This window comes from Gopherus flavomarginatus, chromosome 2 (assembly GCF_025201925.1).
Source record: "Gopherus flavomarginatus isolate rGopFla2 chromosome 2, rGopFla2.mat.asm, whole genome shotgun sequence".
NCBI lineage: Eukaryota > Metazoa > Chordata > Testudines > Testudinidae > Gopherus > Gopherus flavomarginatus.
Window position 1 is genome coordinate 292,757,118 of NC_066618.1, and position 12,443 is coordinate 292,769,560.

At 39.6% G+C, this 12,443-nt stretch overlaps 1 protein-coding gene across 3 annotated transcripts in view; it reads left to right on the forward strand.

Moving 5' to 3' along the window:
- The window catches only part of DENND3 (DENN domain containing 3), an 82,299-nt gene that overhangs the window by 18,757 nt on the left and 51,099 nt on the right, over positions 1 to 12,443 (forward strand). For all 3 annotated transcript variants that reach the window (XM_050940601.1, XM_050940602.1, XM_050940603.1), the window contains exons 4-6: positions 163 to 302; positions 9,662 to 9,773; positions 10,992 to 11,111. In XM_050940601.1, coding sequence (XP_050796558.1) covers positions 163 to 302; positions 9,662 to 9,773; positions 10,992 to 11,111 — 372 coding nt within the window. The remainder of the gene's footprint in view (positions 1 to 162; positions 303 to 9,661; positions 9,774 to 10,991; positions 11,112 to 12,443) is intronic.

The window sequence follows — 12,443 nt, forward strand, 5'->3', positions numbered from 1 at the left end:
CTAACCTTTACAAACTGAGAATTTTTTTTTTAAAGGAGTCTAAGGAGTTAGATGTCCAAATCTCAATGGGAGTTGAGTGTCTAACTTGCTTAGATTCTCTCAAAAATACCAACTGTAATTTCATGAGTAATATCACAACATTAATATGTAGTTTTCTTGTAGGATGGTTATATCTCTTCAAATGGGCAGGCCCACAGAGAATCTGTGCAGACTGCTAAAGCCTTTGGCTGCTTCATACCGTTTGCTATTTGTGTCATATCCAGATATCCATATTTTAATGCCCTTAAGGACTGTCTCTCTTGGTAAGTATTACTGTTATATCATTTATGCCTGTGTTGCAAAAACATTTACAAGTCAGTCCTTTATGTACGAATTGTCAAATTTTGACAATGTAGTGGGAATGTTTGAGTGACAATAAAACTGGAGTTTGTTATAAGTGATTATGGCATGAGGCAGGGAAAAAACAAAATTAAAACAAAAGCTACCTGGATAGTAACAAAATAGAAATGCAGTTTCAAAGAAATTCCAGTGTTGATGTTCTTTGAGATTTTATCTGGCTGTGCAAAATTAATATCTGCAGGGAACTGATTTCTAATATAGGTCTATCTAGATTCTTCCTGGAAGATCTCAAATTCTACAGGTCTCTCTGTTTGGGGAAAATAATTTTAAAACACTTCACTGTGAACAGAATAAATTTCACAAAGAGCCTAAGTAAACTTGTCTGTAACGGTTAGACACACTGTGGAATAAGGTGACCTAGCCACTGTATGTGAAGGAATACATGTTTACTTGGATTCTGATAGTCCACAGGCAAATTAGGAGGAGAGAATCTTTTAGTTTCCAAATCACACTGTTTTGAAGGCTTAACAGTGAGATGACTAATCTACATTCTAAAACTTCTTAAAATACTTCAGCTTTAAAGGTAGGTCAAGAGATGGGATGGAACTTGGGAAACTGTTTTGTTGACTATCGTAGCCTCAATTTATTATGGGGGCTACTATCTCAAGTTTTCACATTTTCACCTTCAACCTTTTTAATATGTATATGCCTGTGTCTGAAGTGGATTGTAAACTCCTCAGGGCAGGTACTCTGTCTTTTTACATTTGTACAGTGCTGAATAACCTGCGGTTGTAGGCCTGCTGTAATAATCTAAATGAAGAAAACAAGAGTTTCTGCTGTTTTTCAACTAATGAGAAGTCTCAAAAATACCAGGAAACTATTCATGAATTTGACATGAATTTGCTGAATAATTCTTCCCACCCCCAAAAAAGGTTGTGGAGGAATCCCTTATAAGCTTTAAGCCAGTGGTTACAAAACTCATCCAGCATGTGGGCCACCAGGTTTAGTTAACCCCTCTGCCTGATGTGGAGAATGGGTCTGAACTTGGGTCTTCCACATTGCAAGCCAGTATCCTCACTATTGGGTTATGTGGGATATTGTGGAACAGGGCTCTGTCACTCTCCTGTTGAAGTTGTTCCATTTATAGTCAGTCAGTCATTGAAGGAGGGACTTGAACCTGTATCTTCCACACTCTAGGTGAATACCCTAATCACCAGGCTATATAGTCACTCACTCACTTTCCAAGACCCAATGATTAGCATTATGATTGACAATGAATAATTTATAGTCGTTCATAAAGACAGAACATAAGAACGGTTGTACTGGGTCAGACGAATATTCCATCTAGCCCAGTGTCCTGTCTTCCGTCATGGCCAATGCCAGGTGCTTCAGAGGAAATGAACAGATAATCGTCAAGTGATCCATCCCTATCTTGGATTCCCAGCTTCTGGCAAACAGAGGCTAGGGACACTTCGGAGCATGGTTTTGCATGTTAATAATTGTAAACCCCTCTTACTGATGCTTCGGAAGGGACAGAGCAGAGACTGGCTTCGCTAGTGGACAGTCTCCTTATAAATATGAAGCAATGGACAAACACCCATTCTGATAAAACAGAACCTTTCAGAGACCTAGGATACGATCAACAAAAGACTATCACTGGCCCATCTGTGCAAAGTAGCAGAAGTAAAGAGAGTTTTACCCAGCTCACCTCTACCTCGATATAACGCCGTCCTCGGGAGCCAAAAAATCTTACTGCTTTATAGGTGAAACCGCGTTATAGCAAATTTTGATTTGATCTTCCACAGTGGGCAGCGGCCCCCCCCCCCCCCCCCCCCCCCCCCGGAGCGCTGCTTTATCGCGTTATATCTGAATTTGTGTTGTATTGAGTGGCGTTATATCGGGATAAAGGTGTATGGTCATGCCAGTTTCCTCATGAAACACTAGTTGGTAGATAAATTTAGATCTTGCATTCTCCTGGCTTTTAGCTCTCTGCAGTCTCCACAAGGAAAGAGAATATTTTCATGTGGGGAAAGCATTCACCTCTGTCCATTTTATCTGTGTTCTAAAAATCTAATTCTGTGTGGAAGGTTGAAGCAAAGAGCTGGGGAGCATGCTCATTGTAGATGGAATATTAATGATCTCTAACTTCAGCCTTCAGCTTGTGATTTTTTTTAGCAGTTGCAGTTGGTTACTCAGATTTGGTTATGTTTAAGTTTCATGCAGCAGGTATGCAGCAGCCTTTATTTCCAGTGATTTTCTTAACTCCTATTGCAGAGAGCGATTTGGCTGATGGATCCATGTGGCTGCAAATCCACCATCCAGGCTCCTCCCATTCCCCAAGAATGCTAGACCAGCAAAAATCCCCACAAAGCATAGGTTGCAGTATATGAAGAATGCAGGCTCTCTTGTGGGCTTTCTGTTGTTATAGAGCAGTGGTACTCGGACTGAGGCTCGTGAGCTGCAAGTGGCTCTATAATGGGTCTCCTGCAGCCCTTTGCAGTGCGTAATATTAAAATACTGTGTGATTTAATTATTAATCAATTAGGATGCTATTACTGTGTTCTTAAGCAATTGTAGCTGATATAGTAATAACACTTCATCAGTCATTTTGCTGCGAGAATAATATAAATAAAAATAGTAAATGAAACTCTCACTGTGGTGGCTCTTTTGAGTAATGCTGATCAGCAGTTTGGCTCCTGAACCACTGAGATCTGACTGTCATTATTATAAAGGAACAGTGTTATCCTCTATCTTAAGGTCACCTAACAATTTTTTCCAATTTTATTCTTTCCGTTTTTTTTTTTTAAAGAACTCTAACACACTGACTTGAGCAGGACTTTGAAAGTTGAAATGAGGATAGTTCTGGTGGCAAGAAGGTGTCTTTTGCTACTACTTATTCCGCTCTGAAGCTTGTGTGTGTGTATGTGAAAGATTCTAGTTCTCCCGGAATGCTCCTGTGCACAGTTCATATGCTCCAGCACCTCCAGTGGACAGGATTTGGCCCTAAATGAGATTGATATTTTTATTCATACATGATATCTCTGAGGGATTTTTTATCTTTTTTTGGGCATTCAGCTCAAGTTCCTAACATAAGTCAAAGGGAAGCCAGTGGTAGAAGTTACAACTTGATCTTGTCCCAGTTATTTTTTTTAATCTGAGAAATGTTCATATTTTGTAATTGGATACATTAAATCCTGGTGGGTACCTTGAGTCATATTACTGGCTTGGAAATTTCCATCAGAACAATCAAGATCTTTATATTCTGTACCATTAATCTTACTTTTATAAATACTTGTTGCATTACAAATGGGCAGTGCTGGTGATTCTAGTGCCAGAGTTAATCGAAAGGGAGACAGGAGAGTGTGTGACTCTGTCTCCAAGGCAAACAACTGAGAGTCCAGACCATTACAAAACATTGTTGCTGTTGGATTAATCTACAGGAGTATAGCTCTTTTCAAGAAGTTAAGGGTTTCATTGAACAGGTATTTCCATTCCAGTGTGGTTGTATGCTATCCGTGTCCTGACACACATCAATAATAATACTTACCTCTAATATAACACTTTTTTTCTCATCAGTAGATCTTAAGTGCTTTACAAAAATCAGTATCATTATCTCCATTTTACAGTTGGTGAAACTGAGGCACAGAGAAGCAGGAATAGAACCCAGGTCTCATGAGGCCTAGTCTAGTACGCTTGTCCCTAGGCCACAAGTTCTCCTCCTTACTAGCTAAACTGGAAAAAAAGCATCTTTTAGTTGATGGCAACTACCCATTTCTGAGTGAATCCCCTTCTTGGATGGATGAACATTCTCTCTCTGTCTCTGTCTCTCTCTCTCTCTCTCTCTCTCTCTCTCTCTCTCTCTCTCAACATGTCCCCAAGTCTACTCTACAGAAGGTTATGAGACATTTGTGAGCCAGCCCAAAGATGCTGTTAAAAGGCCTTCCTTTCTGAAAAATGTCTAAAGTAAATCATGCTCCGTTAATAGTGTTAGAGAACCCGTACACTCCTTTGTAATCTCTTTGCTTGAAGTATATTTTTTTGTTCCCACAGCTCATTTCCGTTGGGCAGGCTTTTCCGAGGCATCGCTATCAGATACTATAGTAGTGCAGACACTCCCCGAGTTATTCAAACCTGATTTATGCAAATCCAAACTTACAGAAAACGTGCCGTAAGCTCTTTTTTTTTGGTGGCGTAATTGTCGGGTATACGTTCCTGACTTACGCAAAATTTGATTTATGCAAGGCTTGGAATGCTTGCTTAAGTCGGGAAGCGTTTGTACATTAAATAGGCACAGTTCTGTTTAAAGTTGTCTGTTCCTTTCCTTTTGTACATTTTTCCTTTTTGTTGATGCAAATGCCAGGATTTAACCAGACTAATTGTGACACATGATTTATTGGGCGTGCTAAGATACTGTTTATGCCTCAGAACACTGACCGGCCTTCTCACTGTGCTGGTAATGTCTGTTGCATAGCCTAGTAGGTATATACTACTGAAAGACTGAAGGAGCTCAGTCTGTTCAGTTTAACGAAGAGATGGTTAAGGAGTGACTTGATCACAGTCTATAAGTAGCTGTATCCTTCTCTTCCCTGGAAGCTGGCAAGTGCTCGTGTTTTGCTTGTGCGTCTGATATTCTTAAGGATGATGAAGATCCTAGGGAGGTCCTAGTGGCGGTGTTGGGTAGGTGGGAATCTTCAGTCCACCTATCTGCAGCAGCTTTATACTTCTAGAAAGAATGACAGTTGGCTGTGCCTCCATCTGAATATGCACTGTATAACTCTGGTAGGGTACCTTGTAGCTTCCAGGAACAACTCTGGCCTAAACGATGCAATAGGCAAGTTGGATCCATGAGCAGCTTTACTTCAAAGTAATATAGCAAAATACAATGACAGTGCAACAGAATAAAATAGGTACCTACTGTACCAACTGTGACAAGATTAATAGGTGGCAGCTAGTGGTTGTGACTTAATCGCTACTCACTGCAACAGACTTACGTTAAAAAACAAACAAAGCCGTTAAACATCCACAAGAACATTCACCATCAGCACCTCCGGAGTGCGTGCTCCCTTGTAGTTTTAAAATCCCAGACCCTTTATAATTGTGGGTATGATGAACAGGAGTTCAAAGGTGGCTGGCACTAGGTATCTCTGAATTATCTCAGATAATAGGGAGTGAGACACTTTTATATAGAGCAGGTTAAAACTGATACAGTGGTAGCTGGTAATAATCCCAGTTATAAAACAGCCATCAACTCTAAACAGGCAATTACATTTTTGTACAAGCTCCCTGGTTGTCCGTCTTGAGTAGCCTGCGATGAGGTGCTGACTCTAGCATGAGGACTTTCATACCACGCCACCCAGGGGACTGACAAGGTCTCCCACAATATGGAGGATAGTCTCCAGGATAGTCACACTTGCCTGTGGGCACAACTCAGGTTCTGCCAGTACAGTCCGCGATTCTGGATGCAGCTTTCAGTAGCTGGCTACGAGAGAGAGTAAATGAGCTAGAGCTCACTGCTAGCAAGCCTGCAGGTACAGTGTGTCCTTAATACTGGTCATGTGGTTTCAGCTGGGACGTCTGGGCAACTGAGTCTTGCAAATCTCTGGATCTAAATACAGGCAACTGCTACTAGTTCCTATGTTGCTGGATGCCTAAATCTGGTAAGGTAGCACAGCTGGCTCCCCTCCCTTCTCATGAAATTCTGGACACGCTTTTTCAGGCCATGATCTTTTTTTTTTTTTTTTCTCAGCTTCCTCTCTTTCTTCCAGCTACCCAGTTTCCCAGCCTATCAGTACTGTGGGATCCTGTAGGATCTCCTGACTTTCCACTTCTGTCCAGATACAGGATTGCAGAGACAAGTTCAAAGTGTCCCAGAAGATGCCAAATGCTGCATTGTAGGATTTGTAGTCCTTACAGTGCCTAGCTGCTACAATTTAATTGGAAGTAGTTTGTAGTTTTTTGGAACCCAAGCACAGTACAAAGAAGCCTAATCAAAACACCTCTGGTAAGGTCCAGAAGCCCCCATAATGGAAGGAGCCTACATACCTATATGGGGAACAGAAGTTTCATCAGAGAACTCTCTCCAGTGTCATATACCTTGCTATGAAAAGATCCAGTGACTGTAACTTGAAACTAGACAAACTCAGATTAAAAATGAGGTGCAAATTTTTAACCATGAGGGTAATTAACCATGGGAACAATTTACCAAGGATTGTGATGGATTTTCCATCACTGAAATTTTTTAAAAGATGTGCTCTAGTAAGTTAAAATGGGAATATATTTAGGGAAGTCCTGTGACCTGTATTATACACGTGGTCGCTGTGGTCCCTTCTGGCTTTATAACCTCTGAACCATTATTTTTTTCAGAATTAATTTTTCTCTACTAGAACACTGAACACTTTTTGCAGGACCATAGCTCTGCTTGGAGGATTGCGGAAAGCTTTTCAATCTTTATAACTGAGCACCTTTTGTGTGACTTAATTGGGGTACAATTTTTTACTTTTGCTCAAAATACCAGAAAGCTGAAAATCATTTCTCCCTGCCCAAATTTTCAGATGTGTGGAAGACAGAGGACACTCCTCCTGGTTGAAATTCTACACCATTAGGGAGTTCGGCTGTACTTCACACTGACAGTCTAGGATAGCTGCAGGTATTCTGTTCTGAGGACACCTTTATTGCTATGTGGCTCTCTGAAACTGTTGCCTTGGTTTATTTTAATTTTTCTGTTACCTGTGCTGGAGAAGCAAGAGGTTTAGGTTAAGGTTTTCAAAAGTGACCAGTGATTTGGAGAGTATTAATTTTTGGGTACTCTACTTGCAGTTCCTTAAAGGGTCCCAATTTTCAGAGTATGGGTGTTAAAGGGGCCCAGTTTTCAGTGTGTGGGTGCTCAGCACTTTCTGAAAATCAGGCCCCTCTGATGTGTCTCAAGTTGACCACCCAAAAATTGAGCCCCTCCCCCAAATCACTAGTGACTTTGGTCTTAGTGGCTAAATCAGGTTCTAGTGTTCGTTAGTTACACTTAGACACCCAAAACATTCCTGTTGAATTTTCTGGTGGGAAAGGCAGCAGACAACTCGAGTTTTGCTTAGGATAGGGTAGGTAGATCAAATAATTGAAAAAGGAAGAGGTCTGTGGCAAGTGAGGTATTGGGAACTGTACTTTAAGTTTTTTTTAGTTTTGGGGACAGGAAGTCTGGGGAGGGGTGCTGCAGAAGCCCATATTCTGTTATGCAGAGGTAGTTGGAACTGGTCACAATTGAATAGAGTATCTCTTTCAGGTACATTGGGCCAGAGTGATTCCTCAAAACTCCAGCAAGGGAGAGAGCACTGCATTGTTTAGCCAGTATAGTGGTCTGCCCTGCTGTACAAGAGACCTGGATTTGATATCTTTTCCCAGGATCTTGTTCCCTGAGCTTCAGGGTCTGGGAGTTGTGCAGAAGCAGTGCATGTAGTGTATTGTAGGAGACAACACCTTTTGTTGCTCAAAATCATCCTCCCCTTGGTTAACTAAGGAGCAGTGGTGACTAGTTCTAAAGAATCAAGCTTAGGCTAGTCTACACTGACAATGTTAAAGTGCTGCTGTGGCTGTGCTTTAACGTGGTTTGTGTAGTCGCGTTAGAGCACTGGGAGAGAGCTCTCCCAGAGCTTTAAAAAACCCACCTCCATGAGGGGCGTAGCTAGCCCCCAGCGCTGGTGCACTGTCTACACAGGCGCTTTACAGTGCTGAAACTTGCTGCGCTCAGGGGTGTGTTTTTTCACATCCCTGAGTGAGAAAGTTGCGGCGCTGTCAAATGCCAGTGTAGACAAGCCCTTAGGCTTGCCTGGCCGAAGGGATGGGGCCAGAAAGTGGGGTTGGAGGTTGAGGTGAGGAGAAGAGATGGCAAAATCATGGGGGGAAAAGATTGGATCACCATGGCTTTGATGGAGAAGAGTTGTCATCATCTGAAAGGAGGGGCCAAACTAGGAGTGAATTTTGAAACTATTGGCCAAATAATCTATACAGATTTCTGTTCAGGAGAGGACATTGGTCTAACTTTTCAAAAGTGACTAGTAATTTTGGGTAACTTACTTTTAAGTGGCAGACGAGATACCTTGAAGAGGTATAAGTTTCAGAAAACATGAAATCCCCACTTTCTGGAAGTCAGGCCTCTCTGTGGTGTTTCAAGTTGGACAACCAAAAATGTACCCAAAATTAGTAGTCACTTTTGAAAAATTAGATGGTTGTATATGACTGCTGAATGGCTGGCTCAGTGCTAAGAAAGGTAAAGTCTGATTATATCTTGTGTTTTAGACTGTCATTACATAACCTTGTAGTTTGTCAGAAAGGACTTCCAGCACTGAAAGTAGAACCTCTCTATGATATGACTCCTCCAGTTATTGGCTGGAATAAACTCTTACATATTTGTCTTTGTCTCCTAGTAGCTGATCAGGATCCACATTTTCTGATTGTGGGGAACAGTTGGTGGTCTCCAGTTTGTTATTGTGCTCTGTGGAGCTCTGTTTCTTTGCTAGGCAGTGTGCAAACAGGGAAAGAAATGGTTACTTCCACATGGAGCTTAAATCCCAAGTTAGACACAATCACAACTTCTATTGCACTGAAAATATGATATTGTGGTATGAATTGGAGCTGACAAGTGTCTAGACTTATTTTCACAGGCGAACATAATAGCATATTTATGTACAAAAAATGAACCAAAGCATTTTTAAAAAAAAACAAAATCTGATAATGTAATTAAAATCGAAAATTATATGCACAAAAGTCAGGAAATTCAAAGTTCTAACTTCTTATAGTTATTAATTTCTTTTACAATGCATGCACATTGAATAACACATTTTAATGGTCATTTATTGCATTACTCTACATTTGTGCAATGATACTTTAGTAAATTGGAGTTTGACGTGCATTTAATTTCTCAATTGTAATGCTGCAGTAGTAACTCTTTTTGGATTGTGTATTTTTAATTTATAACTGAATAGTGCGTGTGAACCTGCAAGAAACGGGCTAATTTCCAATAATCTCTAGCCTTCTGTGGTTTTGAAATGACTAAGAAGTTAAATTCCCAAAATAGACACATTTGACAGACTTGCACACATGAAGAATAAATAAAGTGTGCGAAAGATATGAAAGAGCAGCTTTATATACAGCAGCAATGTTAAAATCAATTGGAGCCTCTAAATTATCTAATAAACCAGCTGTTAAATAGTTGTAGTAATATTTTTATCCATACCAACAATTTTTTGAGTTTGACGGTATCAAGGAAGAGTTTATTTTTTAGCCTCTTTGCATATTACATTTAAAAAAAATATTTCACGTACTTTAATTTCAGCTTACTGGTACATCTGAGACCTCTCAAGGATTTAGACGTTGATGATCGTATAAAAGAGTTTGCAGCAAAATTATCTTTAATACCCAGTCCTCCACCAGGAACACTCCACTTGGTAATTAGTGAAGCTCAATTTCATAATTATTTTAACATTACCTGCTATAAAATACTAAGTATGTTGTTTGTGTAAAATGAGGCATATTCTGTAACACCAGTTTTAATGCCAGTGTGATGCCAGTGAAGTCAGTACCTGTGCTTTGGGGGCACAGACTGCTCTTACCCTGTTTTCTAATGGACACATGGTACACCAAAGAGGTGGGGAGAAGGTGGGGCCATAGCTCTGCCCTTTCTGCACAGCAGATAAGATAGTGAGGAGAGGAAGGGTTGTTGAGTGGTTAGAGTGCTAGTTTAGTACTTGGGAGATGTGGTTTCAGTTCCCTGCTCTGCCACAGATGTTTTGTGAGACCTTGGGCAAGTCACTTAACTTCAATTCCCCATTTGCAAAATGAGGACAATACTTCCCTATGTTATAAGGCTGTTGGGAGAATAAATACATTAAAGATTGTGAGGCTCTCAGATACTACAGTAATGGGGACCATATATAGGTGCACTCTAATAAGGGGTGTATTCTTGCTATGTGCACCTGGAAGCTTCAAGAAGCTGCTTTTGGAATGGTGCAGCTCTCCACAGCTCCGTCTGTGGGTTGTGTCTAAATGGCATGATTCAGCTCCTTCATTATTAACCTTGCTTATATCAAATCAATTATTATAAGATGGTCTACCGTTTAAGTTGTAATCAGCAAGCAGTGAAATTACAAATTATGTTTTGGTAAAGTTTCTCAGTTAGAACTGAAGAAAAAATATTAGATAATAAAGCAGGTGAATCCAGATGTATATTGCTCTGGTAAAGGCAGAGGTAGCCTAGAAAGACAGAATGCAGTTAGACTAAACTTGCAATAGACCTAATTGACAAGAGTCCCTTAAAGATGTTTTTATTATGATTACATCAAAATACATTTTATAATTTTGTAAAAAAAGTTGTTTCGTTTCCTCTATTTTAATATCTGTTTCAGTATCTAAAATATCTTATTAGACTGAAAAGAAACACACAATGCTTTATAAATCTTTATGGAGATGGTTATTATTGAGTTTAATACTTCCAGTACTGCAATTATCTTTTGTATATAAAGCTAAATTTTAGGTTCTGTGCTTATATATATCAAATAATTTTCTGTCAGATAACTGTAATATTTTATTGTTTAGAATTGGGATTTAAAATTTTTATGGGACCATTTCTTCATTAAAAATTAATCGAAAATCATGTGTTACTACAGATATTTAATATGAAACCACTTCAGATAGTCTTTCCATCACGGGAGGATCCAGACAGCCCAATTATTGACTTGGATCTTCATCTTCCATTACTATGTTTCAAACCAGAACAGGTGCTACAGGTAATAAAAAAAACAAACAAACATTAAAGATTCTGTAAAGTGTCACATTTTTTGTTTGTTACCCTGGTTCGTTTGTTGTTTGTTCCCAGAAAAAAATCTGCAAGATGGAGTTCAGGTTGAGAGTACATATCAGTAATTTAGGGTTAAATACATTAGAGAGATGTAATTATCCCCAAATCATGCACTTGTAAACACAGGAAATTCAGAGCTAAGGTTAAAGTTAAAAGAAATTCTGACACATTGAAAATATATGGAAATACCCATTTAGGGCACTCAAACAATTTAACTCTGTGTAGTAACACCGTGCAATAAATATGTGTCTGATTAAGGCATTTGTGTGTTTTGAGGTCCAGATTAGATTAGATTAGATTAAACTGATTTTTAAAGACACATTAGCTTGATTATTCTTTTTTTCTTCATGATCTAACATCACGTGCTAAATTTCATAAAGGACCAATTGTTAAAACTCCTAAACTAAACAACAGATTTACTTGAAAACTCCCATAAAATTCATTCCATACTAAAACAGTAAGTGCTGTAATTTTGGGGGAGTATACACTGTGTTTATCATACATAGCAGAGAATTCAATCTGTTTTAAATGTAAAACTCCGCCAGCCATAACAATGGAGCCACAACAGGTGCCACTAGTATGTGTCTAATGTAATTAATGAAGAAAGGCAAGACAATGTCCTGCGAGCAGCCCCTCTTATTTTCTTAATACATCACCATTGTCCCCCTCAGCAGCTTCCTCTTTTGAACTGAAGGGCTGACTGGATCCTTGTTTCATCTGTGCCTTTGGTGTGTTCCTAGTGTGCATCTAATCCACCTCAATTCAGAAAATAGGTAGTGTTGCTTATTTTCTTAGCCATGCCCACTATCTCATGTATTTGTCTGCTTGCATTTGGTGCACAGCCAGCCTTTCCATTTGAAAATCTTGTGCATGATCACCTCCTTCTAGTGCAGGGGTCGGCAACCTTTCAGAAGTGGTGTGCCGAGTTTTCATTTATTCACTCTGTTTTAAGGTTTCGCGTGCCAGTAATACATTTTAACGTTTTTAGAAGGTCTCTTTCTATAAGTGTATAATAGATAACTAAACTATTGTTGTATGTAAAGTAAATAAGGTTTTTAAAATGTTTAAGAAGCTTCATTAAAAATTAAATTAAAATCCAGAGCCCCCCAGACTGGTGGCCAGGACTGGGCAGTGTGAGTGCCACTGAAAATCAGCTCGCGTGCTGCCTTTGGCATGTGTGCCATAGGCTGCCTACCCCAGTTCTAGTGCATCTGGATACATGTGCATTTGGGTAATTGTGCCCATACAAGCTTAACAATTT